General features: G+C 46.7%; 1 protein-coding gene across 2 annotated transcripts in view; it reads right to left on the reverse strand.

Annotated features, from left to right (window-relative positions):
- Nucleotides 1-16,188, reverse strand: part of Tmprss4 (transmembrane serine protease 4) — a 32,035-nt gene that overhangs the window by 7,585 nt on the left and 8,262 nt on the right. Inside the window, exons 2-6 of one of the 2 annotated variants that reach the window (XM_051197298.1) lie at nt 10,033-10,066; nt 5,953-6,066; nt 4,497-4,649; nt 3,100-3,229; nt 452-553 (exon numbers count right to left, since the gene is read on the reverse strand). In XM_051197298.1, the coding sequence (XP_051053255.1) occupies nt 452-553; nt 3,100-3,229; nt 4,497-4,649; nt 5,953-6,066; nt 10,033-10,066 (533 nt within the window). Of the gene's footprint in view, nt 1-451; nt 554-3,099; nt 3,230-4,496; nt 4,722-5,952; nt 6,067-10,032; nt 10,067-16,188 lie in introns of those variants that run through there. The other variant, XM_051197299.1, reaches the window with a different exon arrangement.

A 16,188-nucleotide genomic window follows, 5' to 3' on the forward strand; every position in this document is an offset into this window, starting at 1 on the left:
TGCTCCCTGGCAGCAGGTTTTGTTTGCAATCAGTTGTGCTCTAACAGGTGATGAGGCAAAGGCTTCGGAGCAAAGGGCTAGGGAACCTTCTTTGGAGCATCAGAAGGTGCTGCTTTGACCTGACGAAGTGATGGAAAAGGACAAAGCATGCCTTTTGGACTCTCACCTACCAGGCAACTCATTAGGGAACATGAAGTAGCTGTGGAAAGAACAATCTGGACTGTTCAGACAGATAGAAGGTCATTGTTCATTCCTCTGCCTTTGAGCAGGACAGCACACATTATATTAAAAAAAAAAAAAAAAAAGTCAACAGAGAATACCCTCTGAACCCAGAAATGGATTTCCATAACCCTGGATGTTTAATGAGCTGCTTGGCTAGTTCTTCCTGTTGTCTGAGTGGCTTTCCAGTGTTCGCTAACCTTGGTAGATGAGAAGGCATCCCTTCACTTACCCACTTCCATTCTGCATCTGAAGTTCCTGGTTGTTTCCTGTGACTTGAACTACAGAGAGATTCTGGTCTGGGCCAATCTTCACTGCTCTGAAAGTGGGCTGGCTGTGTAGGGAGAGAACCGTGAGCTGGGGCAGAGGCTGGAGGGGATTGAAGTGAGACACACCCCCTCCCCATTCCAGGGAGAGGGAGGCAGGGCAAGACAGGTGGACTGGACCAGTGGGCAGGGCTGGCTTTGCTGGGTCACAGGCATATTTCTGCATTAAGGCAGAATTCAGCCCAAGACAGGCTGCCATGGTCTTGCTTTCTAGGAAAGGGACTCCTGGTCCAGAACCCAGAGCTCTGCAGAAGGACTAACTAGGGGTCTGTTTTCCTCACACCCTGCTTTGTTCCTGTCTCAAATGCCCCCAGCAGCTCTTTAGGTTCACACCATTGGGAGCAAAGAAGAAACGAGACCCAGATGAACTCCCATCTTAGCACGGAGGGAACTGGGATGTGGATATCTGATTTTTAAGAAGGGGACCTTGGTTATTTTCAATAATGTTTTCAAGATAGGAGAAGCCTGGATCCATTTTCTCATAGGAGCCCAGGTGTAGGTGGCACTTCCTTAAGCTTGGACCGCCCTCTCCTTTCCCTTCTGCTAGTCCATGTTTGCCTTCTTTCAAACTTTGAATTTAAATCTTCCTCCTCCAGGAAGCTGTCCCTAATCACTCTGTTTTCTGGCCTTTTTTTTTTTTTTTTCCCGCCAGAACCTACTTCTTCCAAATCTCTCCTCTCAGTACCAGTTTTGCATAAATATCTGGGTTCAATCCATATCCCAGGCTAGTTGGTCCACATTCAAGTAGGAAAGCAAACACTTCCTGGGTGAGCCAGTCACTGGAGTGGAATGACCAGGTCATCCTCAAGACTTAACTACATTCTTATATGCTGGCTCTCATACCAATTTGGTGTGTGACTGTGGGCAGGTTCTGTGGGTCTGTCTCTCTGAGTCCTGATTGTTTTTTTTTTTTTTTTTCTCTTTTATAAAATGATGCTCGAGCGGATAGTTCCTCCTACACTGGACTACCTATGGTTTTGTGTTCTTAAATAAGAAAGGTTTCCTCCCCATCCAGGCAGGGGAAAGAAAGAGATTTGAGCAGAGAGCTCTGACCAAGGACAGAGGGTGCTGGTGAAACATACCCGGGAGAGTGAAAGTTTGCTCACCAAATATAGCCTGGTGAGTAATTTAATGAACTTTGATATCATAAAGCCCCAGAGGTCAGGTGGCTCAGTGCCTCTGTGCTATGCAGAACGGCACAAGTTCTGGGAGGCTGCCGCCTTAAGAACCTCAGGAAATCCACCAGGTTTCATAACTGGGACTCAGCCTGCAGCATTCAGTCTAGCTGACGCTGCAGTTGGCTGGACTGCAGTGGAGGAGGGGCTAGCTGCAGGAGTACAGGGGGACAGCAGGTGCTGGGCATGCTTCCTGCTGTCCTTTAAAATGAAGGTGACAGGGTGTCCCTTTCTGGGCGGTGCTGAGAGTCCCATCTCCCCCCCCCCCCACACACCAGGGGAGAGAGCAGAAACTATAACTAGGAGGCAGAGGGGACAGATAGGTTCATCCTGGCTGCCCAAAGCATCTCTTGGACAAAACCTTGAGGCTGCTTTAGGGATCGTGGAGAGAACTCTGTGATCAACTGGCAATGTCTATCTAGTAGTCGTTTCTGTCTTATCTCTGGGCACAGTCCCTTAGAGCCCTGAGGAAGTTTGCCAGAGAGGGTGACCCTGTTTTGCAGCAGAACACCTGGCTCCTGGAGTGATCATTTCTCAGTTATCCTTTCACTGACAAAGCCTTGCAAGTAGAGAATTCCCCGTGTACAAAGACACTGAAAACTTGTGGTGTCCAGTCATCAGGGATGCCACCAGGCACAGATTCTAGTCTTCTACCTCCCAGCTTCTGCCTAAGCAAGCCACTTACTCTTTCAGAACCTTGTAACACAGATTTAATAATAACTGCGCTTTGAGCATTCTGCCAAGATCAAAGGAATATAAATATATGTAATGCTAATTACCCTTCATGTACCTTCCATCCACTCCAGATTTGGACCTGCTTCTGCAGTTCACTGAGAGAGCTGGGGCTGCTGCTGCTGCTGCTAGGCCCCAACCAAATCAGTCAAGTCCTTGCTATTTTTGTTTTCCAGTGCTGCGAATGGAACCCAGGGCTTTGCATGTGCCAGGCAAGTTCTCTACCACTGAGCTACACCCCCAGTCTTCCTTCAGCTAAATTTTAACCAAGAGGACTTTGCATATGTAAATTAGGCTTTGTGTTATGGTCAGGGACTTCTCCCAAAAGGAAAAGGAGAGAGAACAGGGCTCCATTCTCCTCTAGTAAGATTGGCATAGTTTCCTCTGGCTAACTCTAGAGGAAACTGAGGTTGGAGATTAACCTTCGTGCAACTTATAAGTGAAAGTGCTAGGTCTCAAACACAGTTCTATATGAAGCCCATGCCTGTGTTTTTAGGGGAAATGGAGAAAGAGGAGAAAAGAGGAAGGATGTGAGGTAGGGAGAGAGTGGGGGAGGGATGGAGGAAGGGAGGAAGGACAGAAGGCAGGCAAGAAAGAGAACAGAGGCTGTGGGGTGAGGTGAGTCTCCTATAGCCTTGGTTGTGTACCTGTCATAGCCCATCTGTCTGCAGGCTGTCTTGGCCAGTGCTTCTGTGAAGTTGTCAAAACAGACAGAGGCCCAGGTCCCTGTGGTTGCATCTAGCACCTGCAGGGTTGATCGATCCTTGGAGAGTCGGACTAGGAGGGAAGAAGTCTGGGTCAGCTGGAACATGGGGCCCTTTAGACCTGCCATCCTCCTCCCAACCAAGAACTGAAGACATGTTTAACATCATGTGAAGTTCTTCTAGTTGACTAGAGTCTAATTTGGAAGGCATCGAGGGGGAAGCCCGACTAGCTGCCCAGGGACAATGATAACAGCCTCTCTTTTTGCTAGTATAGGTATGGGTTTTGATGATAAGTGACATAATTGCTCTACCATGGCCTACATAGCTTGCTCAGCTTGAGGAAACATCTCAGCTAGGGGCTTGGTAGCTTCTCCATGGAAGGTCAGAGAGGGAGTTAAAGTGAAGATGTCTACTGGTATTAGCACAGCAGGAGTCCATGGGCACTTGACTTTTCTAAATAATAGCCAATATACAAGAAGTCACTCAGCCCAGCCCCACAAAGGGTCTCATTACCTATCTTCTGGGCTAAGTTGTTGTGGGAATTCATTCAGCCAATAGCTTTTAGGGTACCAGCCCTTTTAGGCATGTCTGAGGTGCTACATGTAGACTGAAAAGTGGAGAGAAGAAACATGCTCTCTCTCTCTCTCTCTCTCTCTCTCTCTGTCTCTGTCTCTCTGTCTCTCATGTGGTGGTCAGAGATCTGATCATAGCTTCCAGCGCCCCTGGACAAAAGACTGTGGTTGTTCTCTACCTTATTGTCATGTGTAGGTGTTTTCCAAGTAAATATTTGATATTCCTTTATCTTGGGCTCTCTTATAGCTCTGGTTGTTCTGGAACTCACTTTGTAGACTAGGCTGACCTTGAACTCACAGAGATCCACTTGCTTCTGCCTCCTGAGTGCTGGGATTAAAGGCATGTGCCACTACGATTTTTACACTTGAAACATTTGTTCCTCCAGTATCTCCTTCTGTCCCGTTCCCTAGCATGCTGCAGTAAACACTATGAATGAAAGAGTGGCTAGCCGGTTAAATGACATGGTGATCATGTTTCTAGTCTCACTGAGATATCAAAGAGGAACTGTCCAAGGTCATGCACTCTATTCCCTTTCTCAAAACCAAGCAGGTACAGCCAGCATTGCCTATACTTTCCTGTCCCCTCAAGGCCATTAAATAATCTTTTCTGAATGTGTGTCCTGTCCAGTGCTGGGATCTAAAGGTAGATTGCCATGATCTTGCCTTTGGAGACTTTCCCAGCAGGGCTAGAACCTGACAAAGGTGTGGGCAGAGACCACAACGAGCATACTTCTCCCTCTGCTCCTGCCCTTCAGTACCTGGACTCACCTGTCACTCCAGGCTTCTCTGGGAAGTTCTTGACACAGTGTTCCTCATCTTCCCCCAAGGCACAGTCAAGGTGGCCGTCACATATCTGCTCCCTCGGAATGAAGGCCAGAGGACTTCCACAGATGAAATAGAACTTGTCCAGAACCACCTTGACTGGAAGGCACATGAGGGAGGAGCAGAGAGGGTCAGGCAGGCAGAGAGAGGCTGCTTCTTCTGAAAGTCAGGCTGGCTGGAGACAAGCAGCCAATTTTAAAAATAAATTATTTATTTATTGTGTGGTTGTATGTGTCTAACTGGAGTTCAGAGGGCAACCTTTGGGAGCTGGTTACAGTAGTGGAAAGCTGACTAACATTGCCACATCAGGTTGGGCCAGCCAATGTTGAGAAGAAATGATTTGGGGTTTTATATGTCTCACAAACACCCCAGGCTCTCAAGGATCGAGGTGGTGTCTCACTTGTGGATACCCATTGTTACTATGATGAGGACCTGCTTAACTGGGAAACTGGGGTCCTGTGCCAGCCTCTGTGGACTCAGCCTCAAAGTCCAAGTGTAGAATAAAGGGTTAAAGCAGAGGATCTCTGTGTGCCATCCAATGGGTGGTATCTGCTGTTAGTGCAAATGTCCTAATAGCTCCAAAGACCAGCCATGCCCGGGCTATACAGGCACTACGCACCCAGGGTCCCATTCCAGCATTTCAATCCAGGTGCCTCACCTAAGGAAGCTCATTACTGCTCATGATGCTTAAAGGCATGTAATGGTAGAAGGGCTCAATGGACCTCATGGATACACAGGTTCAAATGGTAGAGCCAAGATCCCCACCCCAGATTCCTAATCTTGTCTCCTATGCTGTAATCCCTGCTGTAACTGTGGGCATCATTGTCACAGAGTGGGCTGCCCCAGACAACATCAGGGCTAATGATCTGGCTGTGATGAAGACTGAGCTGAGGTGGGCAGAGGGTTCCATCTGCCTGGCCCACTTCCCTGGTGCCTTCTGTCTCTTTATAGGCAGAAATGCTCTCTAGCCTGCCAGACAGTAAGGTTTCACAGGCACCCTGTTCAGTCCTGCTCCACCCTACCCCTCCACCAGCTGTCAGTTTGCAGAAGATGGGAAGGAGGCGGCTAGGGGTGGGCACCTCTGCAACTGTCTGTGTGGGTTTGGAATGGGTGCCACGTGTATAGCAACCATCTGGAAGAGAAGCCATCTGGGAGAACTGGGGGATGTACTCACCTTCCCCTTTCACTTAGAAGGCTCCCCCCAAGGCAGGGGTGGATTCATCCCCCAACCCAAAGCTTTGTGCAGATCACCTGCCTATGGCTGTGGGAGTGGGAGGAGGGGTAAGGGCTGTGACTTACTGAGGGGGCGAGGGTGAGAACAGGGGCTGCCATATACTGAGGGAGCATACTGTCACATCTGGGGGTGGGGTGGGGTGAAAATCGTGGAAGGGCTGTAACTCACTGAGGATGGCTATAGTCGCGATGGCCGCCAGGCTCAGCAGCACGGCTATGATGGGGATCCCCACCTTTTTGAAGGTCTCCAGGGGCCTTCGGGGTTTGTGGAAGGCAGTGATATCTGCAAGGAGAATGAGACAGAGGGGAGGAGTGTGCAATCAGAACTTGGAGCCCATCCCTGCCCAGGCCCACAGTCTTCTGCCATGGTGAAGGTTTTCCTTAGTGGGGATTATCCCTGGAGGCAAGGCTGAGTGAGATTTATGAACATGTATTATTCACCCATCTCCCCTCCCTTGCCCAGAATTACCTACCTTTCATAACCACTTTTCAGTTGAGCTGGCAGCCCGTGCTACCTCCCATTGTCTTGCCCTAACTTGCTCTAACTATTACCTTGTGTGACCTGTCCCTACTGGGCTCATCAGGCATGTACTTGGGCACCTACCATGACATATGTGATATATCATTTATCCTATTTATTATTATTATTATCATCATCATCATCATTATTATTATCATTATTATTTGGGGGTTTTGAGGCAGGGTATCTCTGTATAACAGCCCTAGCTGTCCTGGAACTCGCTCTGTAGATCAGGCTGGCCTCAAACTCACAGAGATCCACCTGCCTCTGCCTCCCAAATGCTGGGATCAAAGGTGTGTACCATCACCTCCCGGCAAATATATTTTTAAAATTCACATAATTGTATTGATGGGGTATAGTATAACATTTCAACACATGTGTTTAATACATAATGATAATAATATCAGGATAATTATTATGTTTCTCATGTAAGACGTGTGTGCGTGCATGCGTGCGTGCGTGCGTGTGTGTGTGTGTGTGTGTGTGTGTGTGTGTGTGTTAAGAACATCTGGAATTCTCTCACTAACTCTTTAAGGACATCATATGTCATCAATTGCACCTCCCGACTCATGTTATAGAACATTGGAGTTTACTCTTCTCATGAAGTTGCTTCTCTGATAATTATTTTTTAAACGGATTTCAAGATCATGTGGCTCAGGATAGCCTCATGCTTTATATGTAGATCAGGATGACCTTGAACTTCTGATCCTCTTGGTGCTGGAATTAGAGGCATGCACCACCACCGGTTTCTGCAGTGATGGGAATGGAACCCAGGGTTTTCTGTACACCAGGCAAGCATTCTACCATCTGAGCCACACCCTCAGTTCCTTGCCTTAATTTTCTGCCTCTTCACATAGTGAATGTGTAGAACGGGCCTGATGATTACTTGTGAGTAGATTGTATCACGATGTTCCCATCTCCAAGTTAGTCTAATACACAGTGCATCCCCAGCATGGTCTTTGTCTTTAAGGAGATTAGAATCTGGGGATGAGGCTAATAGGACACAAATGACAGCCTACCAGGAGGAAGAAGGTATGTGCTGGGTGAGACACTGTGTGGGGAGTGCTGGAGAAGGTTTCCTGAGCAGGTAGTACTTCACTATAGGCAGAGACAGGGAACAGGCTCCGGGCCAGTGGAGGGTGTGTGTGTGCTGTGAGTGTCTAGTATCCTGGAGGATGAGGTGGGTCAAAGCCTGTTGGGAGGCAGGACAACAAAGTCATTTTGTGAAGGCTTGAAAACCATGTTAGGGTTTGGCATTTATTCTAAGAGTGGTGAGGGGACATGGAAAGTTTTTGTTTGTTTGTTTGTTTGGTTTGGTTTTCAAGACAGGGTTTCTGTGTAGCTTTGGAGCCTATCCTGGAACTAGCTCTTATAGATCAGGCTGGATTCGAACTCACAGAGATCCACCTGCCCCTGCCTCCTGATTGCTAGGATTAAAGGTGTGCACCACCACCGCCCTGCCCATTGAAAGTTTTGAACAAGAGAGAGTATGTGATTGGCTGTTATCTAGGGAGAGTATTCACTCGTTATCTGATAGCAGAGGGTTGGAATGAGTTTGGGACCAGGGAGTTCACATTGCCTAAAACAAACAATTATACATCCACTTTAGATGGTGTCAGTATCAGAGATAGGTTCTGGATCTTTTCATGTCCCTTTCCTTCAGGCTGTGAACTTAGGAGTTTTTTGGGACCTTGCTCCCAAGGGGAGCTGGGTAAGAAACATGGCTAGACAGCAGTAGGTGGGCTCTCTTCTCCCAGCCACATGGCCCACTTCCACAGCTCCCACAGCCGGTGAACTTTCTGTACAAGATGTGACCATCCATGTTTCCTATCTTCCCTCCTTGCTTGCTTTTCCCCCAAAGCATTTATCATCTCTGACCTACTTGTGTGTTTTCTTTCTCCTCCCCCCCCCCAAATGGAAATGAAGCCACCATGCAGGCTATCGTGTACACTGCTGCTGTGTCTCCAGTGCCCAGAGCAGAGCCTATCCCACAGCCGATGCCCAGTGAACATCCATGAAATGGGAAATGACCCATCCGTTCTCGGCCCTGTTCTCTTAAGGACACACCCTGCCCATCCTTCCCTCGCTCTCTTTATTCTGCCTCAAACAATGCAATACAAGGCATATGTCTGGCACTACCCTTTTCTTCTGTTCATTAGAAGCTGAGGCTGGTGTCTGTCAGAGGCCTGTGCCACATAAACAATGGTATCAATGACTGTCAATAAGAAAGACCAAACTTTGTGCTTCCTTAATGGACAGTTTTAACTCCATGGTGGCCCAGCAGTGGGCATATGAGTGTGACAAGGTATTGCCTGTAATTTGTTAGGACCTGTCACAAAGCAGGTCATTAATAAGGCTAGGTAGTCCTGCTTTTAAAGTTCCCATGCTAACTCTTCAGAATTGTTCCGTTCTGTTCCTGTGGTCATTGACACAGTATTTTGTTCAGTTATTAAGGTCTGATTTGTTTCTTGAACACCTGCTTCGGGGGACATGAGGTTGATTTGTTTCCTTGGAGAGCAACCAATCTTTGGAAGGAGTCATTTGCCCTGCATCCTGGCTGTTTTCAGGGAACACCTGCCTCCCTTCTCAGGAAGGGATGCAATTTCACACTTAGTCCAAGTTCATAAATAGCCTCCCTGCTTGTGGTTGTTCCTTCTGTCCATTTGTCCTGCCCATTGCTTCTAGACAAAGCTTCCAGGAAGGGGCTTTGTGTGACAATAGGGGCTCCTGTCCCATTCACTTCTGGACCCTCCCCCACAACCTTCATTTCTGAACCAAATGGACACCACTGCTAGTATTCAGCAGCAAGCCCCCACCCAAGCACCGGTCACATGGATGGGCTGACTTTCTGGTGTTGAGTGTTATTCCTGATCTCTGCTGCTCAGGATCTCTGATTCCTCCCCTCCTCCCTCCCTCCCTTCCTCCCTCACCCCTGCTGTTGCTAGGTGACTTTCCTAGTTAGCCTGGCTTCTCAGCCATCCCCCCACTACTTGAGCCAGGAAGCTCTTTCCTTTCAACTTCCTTTCCACCAGGTGTTTGGAGCCAATTCAGCTGCATTCTGGTTTGGCAGCTCTTGGGTTTGTTCACTGAGGCACACACAGGAAGAGCCACAGGAAGCCTGGTGCTCCTTGGGGATCCTGGGGGCTACTGTTACATTAAACTCCCAAGTACAAAGGAGGCCCTGTTTCTACTAGCTGAGTTATTGTTTCTGATCATTATTAACTTGTGATTCAAATAAGATGTTAACCTGAGAGGGCTTGAGCAATTGTCTTCTGGATCTGTTCCTATTGATTTGTTCCCTGTTCATTTGTCTTGCTGATGTATAGGATATCAGGGGTAGGCGTCAATGATTTAAGGAAATATAATAGGAGGTGGTAAAACCCTTAAAATTGGGAGCTTTCTATTTATTCACTCATTTGACTCCTTTAAACAGGAATTCGCAGCTGTTTTCTTTCCTACCAGTAAAGTACCAGTGCCCCGAATTCTTGGTAGCATGAACTCCGTGAGATAGGAATCTTGGCCGTGCCACTGCCACAGCCCTATTCAGTGCAGCATAGGGCCTGGCTCAAAGAATAGATTGGGAGTCGCTGTTCTTGACCTTTTGGGCCTGAGACCAGGCTTTTCTAGAACAAATCCTGCAACTTATGGATACTAGTACTTTCTGTTGAATGATGGCCAGACAGAGTGGCTCAGTCGCTAAGATTCAAAGGCCTGGGGACCCAAGCTTACCATGGTTGTTCAGGGGTTGGTCACTGTCTGGATCCTGTAATTGAAGGAAAAAATGGCAAGGTGAGTAAAGGGACCTGCTTCCCAGTTGTAAGTAGCGATTATGTCCCACAGAAGATCTACTGAGTCACCAAATCATAAATCAGCCTGTGTTTAGTATCAGTAGCCCTGGCCAAAGCATTGCTAGAGTTTATAGCCCACCAGCAAGTTCTTCACGTAATGGATGGATGAACTGATTGATGTATCCATAGTACAACAGCATTATTGGTAACTGGTGGAAGTTAGAAAGTGGAGCCTCATTGGAGGAGTTAGATCCTGGAGGCATGCCTAGAAAGGGCATCTTGCCCCAAACTTCCCCTACATTCTTTTCCTTGTCCTAGTAGCCTAAGCAGCGAACCAGTCTCTGCTACATACACCTCTTGCCTAAGCACACATGGCTGAGGAACTTCCAGCTAACCCCCCCATTCTGTGAGCCAAATCACTCTTTCCTCCTTTAAGTTGCTTTTGTGCAATTCTTTCTCACAAGAATGTCATAGTAACCTTTGCAAAGCTCAGGCATAAATGACATGCCATGGATGAACTTCATGACATAATGACAAAAGAGCTAAACACGGGAGAGTATGTATTGTTCAATGACATTGAACCAACAGGTAAAGTTTAGGGGTGCTAACAGTCAGAACAGTGTTAGTATTGGGGAGGTGGGGTGGTTATAGGAAGAAGCACAATGGAATGTTCTGGACTATTGAGAAATTTCTAGAACTTGCTGTGGGTATTGGTTACACAGTATTTATGTGTTAGACCCTCACTGAGAGATGTATTTACAGAGTTGTTTGCTGCATGTGGATTATACCTAATAAAACAGGCAAACTCAAACAAAAGTCTACCAGGATACTAGGACATTTCTGAGAGTGCGGTCTTACTTCTGCAGTGACACACGTGCATAAAAAAAGCACAGACATTTGCTCATCCACTTCCCATGTGCACTCAATGTACATGCAGCTGTAGAGAATCAGACATGGGTGCTGCCTATACAAACTCATGTGCAAAGTATGTTTATTCCTTTTCTTACAGGCAAGGGTCAAAGGGAGGGTGATGCCCAGGTTCACATTTGTAGGGTGAAATCTGCCAAGGAAAAACACTCTGACCCTGATTTGACTCCAGGACCAGGACTTGAAATTGCACCAATCCCTGGGCTTGTCCAGAGTCAGTCTGCCAAATCCCACCAATCCCTGAGCACAGAATCCTCCCAATCCCGGAGATTCCTGAGCTCAAAATGCCACTAATCCCTGAGCTTGCTCCAGAATCAAACCACCAAAATTCACCAATCCCACGCTATTCTGGAATGTTCCAACCCTCAAGAAATCTTATATAAGTTCTGTACCCTGTTCAGTTTGCTGCTGTTTCTTACCCAAGGCAGCCACCCTCCTAGAATTTTCCTTCCCAATACATCTCTTGAGTGAGGTTTGTTGTGTGAATGTGATATCTTTACTCGAGTGAAGCCCAGCCTAACCACTTTCACCAGAGCCAGAGCAGAGCAGATCTGTAACACTTTCACTGGGGAAACCTTCCCCTAGCGGAGCAGAGTTGTTACACTCCAGCAACCTGAGCAGAGCTGTAACAACTTTTCTGGGGAAACCCTCCTCTGCCTGTGTAGAGCTGTTACATTGGGGAAATCTTTCCCTGGAGCAGAACTGTAAGCTGCTATGCTTACAGGGTCTTTGTGGTAGTCCTTGGCTTCCATTCTGTCTGAGCTGCAAGGCTTACACCATTCTCTGACTGTTTCCTATCTCTTGAGCATCTCAGAACCTTCTTGATCTTCCCTTTAAGGTCTGGTATAGGGAGTCCCTGAGAGCTGTCTAAGCTTTAAGCCTCTACACAGGGTCTGGCTTGCCAATACTGTACAGAGTTCATGAATAACCAGTGATGATGGAAGGAAGCTGCAGAATCCTGTACATTTCCTACTGGGGATTTTTCTGGTCCCACTTAGGAGTGAAAAGGCTTCTTCTAAGCCTTGGGTGTGTGGGAATCCTAGGTGGACATACCTGCTATCATTAAACAGTGTGTGTGTGGGGGGGGGTTGGGGGCAGTGATGGGAGGGGAGCTCCTTCCTGCTTTCCCTTCCTTCTGCATTGGAGTCTGCAATCTGCTGAAGGGATTTGGCCTTTGATGTCACTATGGATGACTGGTACAATAGTCCACAAGCTCTGATTTCTATTGATTGCCTTTAGGCAAGAAATAAAAAGAGCTTTCTGGTGCTTGGCTCACTCACAGACACCTTTTCCTGCTTCTACAACTCTTCTCTGTTTGAACAGTCACCATTTCCTGGTCTCTGTCTCCTTCTGTTTCTTTAAGAGTTTGTCTTTAAAATTTTATTTAGAATTGACAAATAAAAATTGTATTGGTCTCTTTTCTATGTTAAGTATCTGGCTTGTGCCTACAAAAGATTGAACTCATCTCTGGGCTCTGCTCACTCTAGTCTTTCCTTGGTCATCACCAGGCTGGATGAAGGGAGACAACTTTCAGGATGAAGATGAGAACAGACCAGGGTACCTGGTCCTATGGATACTTAGTCCGGATATAGCAATACCAACAGCAGTGTACACACAAACTGGCAAAGTCTTTTCATTTAACTTAGATCCAGATTAAAAATTACCAAAACTGAGTGTGTGGTAACCAGGTTGGCTAGCATTAAATAACTGCTAAGAAGTAGATGTATGAGGGATGTCCATACTGGGCCAGACCCTGATCCAAAAAGAAATTGGAGTCAAACATTCATCCCAACACACTGGGAGAGGTGCCCAAACAAGACAATTGAGTGCTACATCCCTTGAAGGGCTTTACCCCAGATAATAAGTCAGGAAAGAAAAAAACCACACAGGGTTGGGGAAGTCTTCAGAGGACAGCAGACCGAGAAGAGAGAGTGTCTGGATGAAGAGAGTGAAGAGAGAGTGTCAAGGGAGAGGGTCAGGACAGTTGGGGTGGGCGACCCCTCTGGACAGCTTACACCCGAACTGTGACTTGGATGATGGAAAGGGGCCAGTAATTGGAAGCAAGTGTGAGGTAATGGAGGAGCTACATAGAAGTAGGCAACTTTGGAGGGGAGGCAAGGTTATTCAAGAAAGAGAAGATTCTGTATGCGTTTGGAAGATCGAGACTGCTTTGCCAGTGGGCTAGGTGCCTTTGGGATTTGGTTAAACAGGGCGGGCTGTCTGCTGGAATAGAAGGCTAGAGGAGGCAGTAGGATATTAAGAGCATCTATTCAGCAAGCCCTTCCCATCAGTTCATTCTTTTTCATGGACTCTACTTGTGTATACACTACTGCATTAGTTAAGGTAGATGGGATAGGTTTCTTTTGCTTGTTACTAATTCAGCAGTTATTGACTATACCCATGACAGGCAAGGGATTATGCTAGAAGCCCAGACACAGAGAGAACAATGAAAATATGCACTCTACACACCTTTCTGGGTCTTGTCTACTCATCATGAGCTGCTGGCTACTTGGTTGTGGATATCCAAAACATTCAGTACTCATTTGTAAACAAAGGCAGGAGAAAGTGAATGATGTCAAAATTGCAAGTTGTAATTTCAAGGGACTGTAACTGTCTTGTTGATCGCTGCATCCAAACTCTCCTACAATGCATGGAATAGAGTGAATATTGAGTAGTGCTGGATGAATAAATTAATGATCCTATCTCAGTTTTGTCTTGGGCCAGCTTTTAAGAACCTGCCTGCAAATTCAGTCACACAATAAAATATCATACTGAAGTCAAAATAAACAAACTACAAGTTTTATCAAATTAAAAATGGGACATAAGCAACTGAATAAAGGATAAAGTCCCAACAGGTTCCATGTAGCTCAGATTCTTTTTCGTGAAGAAGCAAAGGAATGATGGACATGGGACTCTGGGATGGGCAGTGCTTACCTCAGCAGAGTGCACTTAACATGGCTCCTCAGATATTACATGGGTGCAGTGCAGCCAATTTTTGTTAAATTAATAAGCAAAAGAGACTTACCCGTCTACTTCAGCAGGGGCATGGGTGTGCATGTGAGAGGCAATGGAGGAATCTCATGATTATATAGAATATATATTATATTAATAAAAATCTCATGATTTTTATGTATGTAGATATATGTATTATTATATATGTTATAGTTACTGCTAAGCTCCAGTTTTTGTGTAGATTTATGGATATATTCTTAAACAAGTAACTAGCTAACAAGTTACTAATGACTCCTGTGTGGATCAGCAGTGAAATGTCATCATGAGTCAAAGGCAAGGTCTAGCCAGTGTTGTGCACTCAAGGTTATAAGAGAGACTAAAAGACTGTCACCTGCCTGTGTTTGAGGAGCCCAACTCTTGTCCTCATGGCACTATGCTGTAGACTCTAAATCTCCCACTTAGTGGCTCATGCTCTGCCCTTTCTTGAAGCCTCTAGACAAGCATCTATGACAGGGAGAGGTTGGAAATGTAAGGCTGTCAGCCTTCCAAGAAGCAGATATGTTGCCGGTCATGTGTGCCAGGGTCAGGGATTGATGGGGGTAGGTGTGTTTTAGGGCTGTGAGTGGTGACTGGAGACCATCAGTGTTAGAGACAATCTGAGGAGAATGGAAAGAAGAACTGAAGGGCACTTTTATTCCTTTCCAGCCCAGGATCAGTCCTGAACTGGGGAAAGGTACCATGTGGAACTCAGAGATCCCCCTATATCCCACCACTGGCCAGTCCAGTAGTGCTCAAGGATGCAGAGGTTCTCCTGAGACCATTCTGGCTGGGCCACTCTCCCTGAAGCCAGACAGAGGAAACGATTTGCCCTGAGTCATATAGAGGGAATGTTGAAAAGCAACCCAAGACCAATCGTGGTTCCTTCTTCACTGTAGAAATATCTTTAATTATGCTTAGCTTGAACTTAACCTCTTGAACTGGTCACAGTTACCACAGTTCAGTCCCCATATAGCTCAAGTGACGGTGCCAGTGAGAGCCACTGGCTGGGCCAGGCTACCTGCTTTGTTGATTCAGACTGTACAGAGCTCTGACTTGTGAGTCTGATGCAGCCTATGTCCAACTTAGGGCTCATCTGGAACTGAGCTTTTGCTGGCTGGAGTACAACTGAAGGCTGAGAATGCCCAGGTGAGAACAGGATGGAGGTAGAGTGGGTGGATAACTGATGGCTGAAAAACACTTGTCATGTCATTTCCTTGTTAGCTCAGAGCATCTTCCTGCCTTGTTTTCCAGTCAGTCACTAGCAAGAGAACAACATTAATCCAGAACCCACTAGTGAAGCCTGAATATTGTTTTATTGCTTGCAACATCTTCCTTTCAAAGATGCTATTATACTTAATATTTGGGAAGCCCAGAGACATCCTCATTTTACAGATCTGAAAGCCAAAGTTCACATCCACACAGTGGCTTCTGTGGTTTCAAAGCAAGCGAAGGGCAGACCTAGCTCTCCAGGCTGGGCTTCATTTCCTGGCAATTTCAAGGACCTGTGTGGTTAAGTGTCTTTGGGGGTAGTGCACCGTTTGAGCCTCTACCCTTCTGCAATGTGGTCTTGTTGCTTGTGCTTAGCCTGCAATCAACATGCATAGATCGCCCTCAGGAGCACCATAGCCCTTCTGTGGTTGGAAGGATAGAGACCTGGACTTGCTTTCTGGCTTTGCCAAAACATCTATGAATGGTGACAGGAGCTGCCTCTCAGAAAGCATATAGACAGCAGGGCCTTGGTGTGCAGGAGGGCCTCTGCTAATGTTACCATCACTACCATCGTCTACTACATTTGCCCTTTCTAGGCTGTGGTTTTTTTCCTTCCCTTCATGTTTTAAATCCTGGAGAAGTTCCTGGCCTTAGCTGAGCTCCACTGGGAACTGTCTTTCAGCGACGGTAAAACACTTGATTATTTCACAGTGGAAGGGCCAGTGTTCCACTAGCCAACAATAAAGAGACGAAGGACAGAGCTGGCCAGCTCCTTTGCCTTGCTAAGCTCTCTGCCCTTCCTCTGTCGTTCAGACATTGCCTTGCTCACATTGCCGGCTCTGAGAAGGGGCTAGCAGAACTGGAAGAACAGGGCTGGAGACATGAAGACAAAGGAGCACCAAAAGGCTGCTTCTCTGTCTTTGTTCTTCTCTGAGACAGCTTTGGGATCCCAGGAGGAAGGCTCTGGCTT

This window comes from Phodopus roborovskii, unplaced genomic scaffold (genome assembly GCF_943737965.1).
Source record: "Phodopus roborovskii unplaced genomic scaffold, PHOROB, whole genome shotgun sequence".
In the NCBI taxonomy this organism is placed as follows: Eukaryota; Metazoa; Chordata; class Mammalia; order Rodentia; family Cricetidae; genus Phodopus; species Phodopus roborovskii.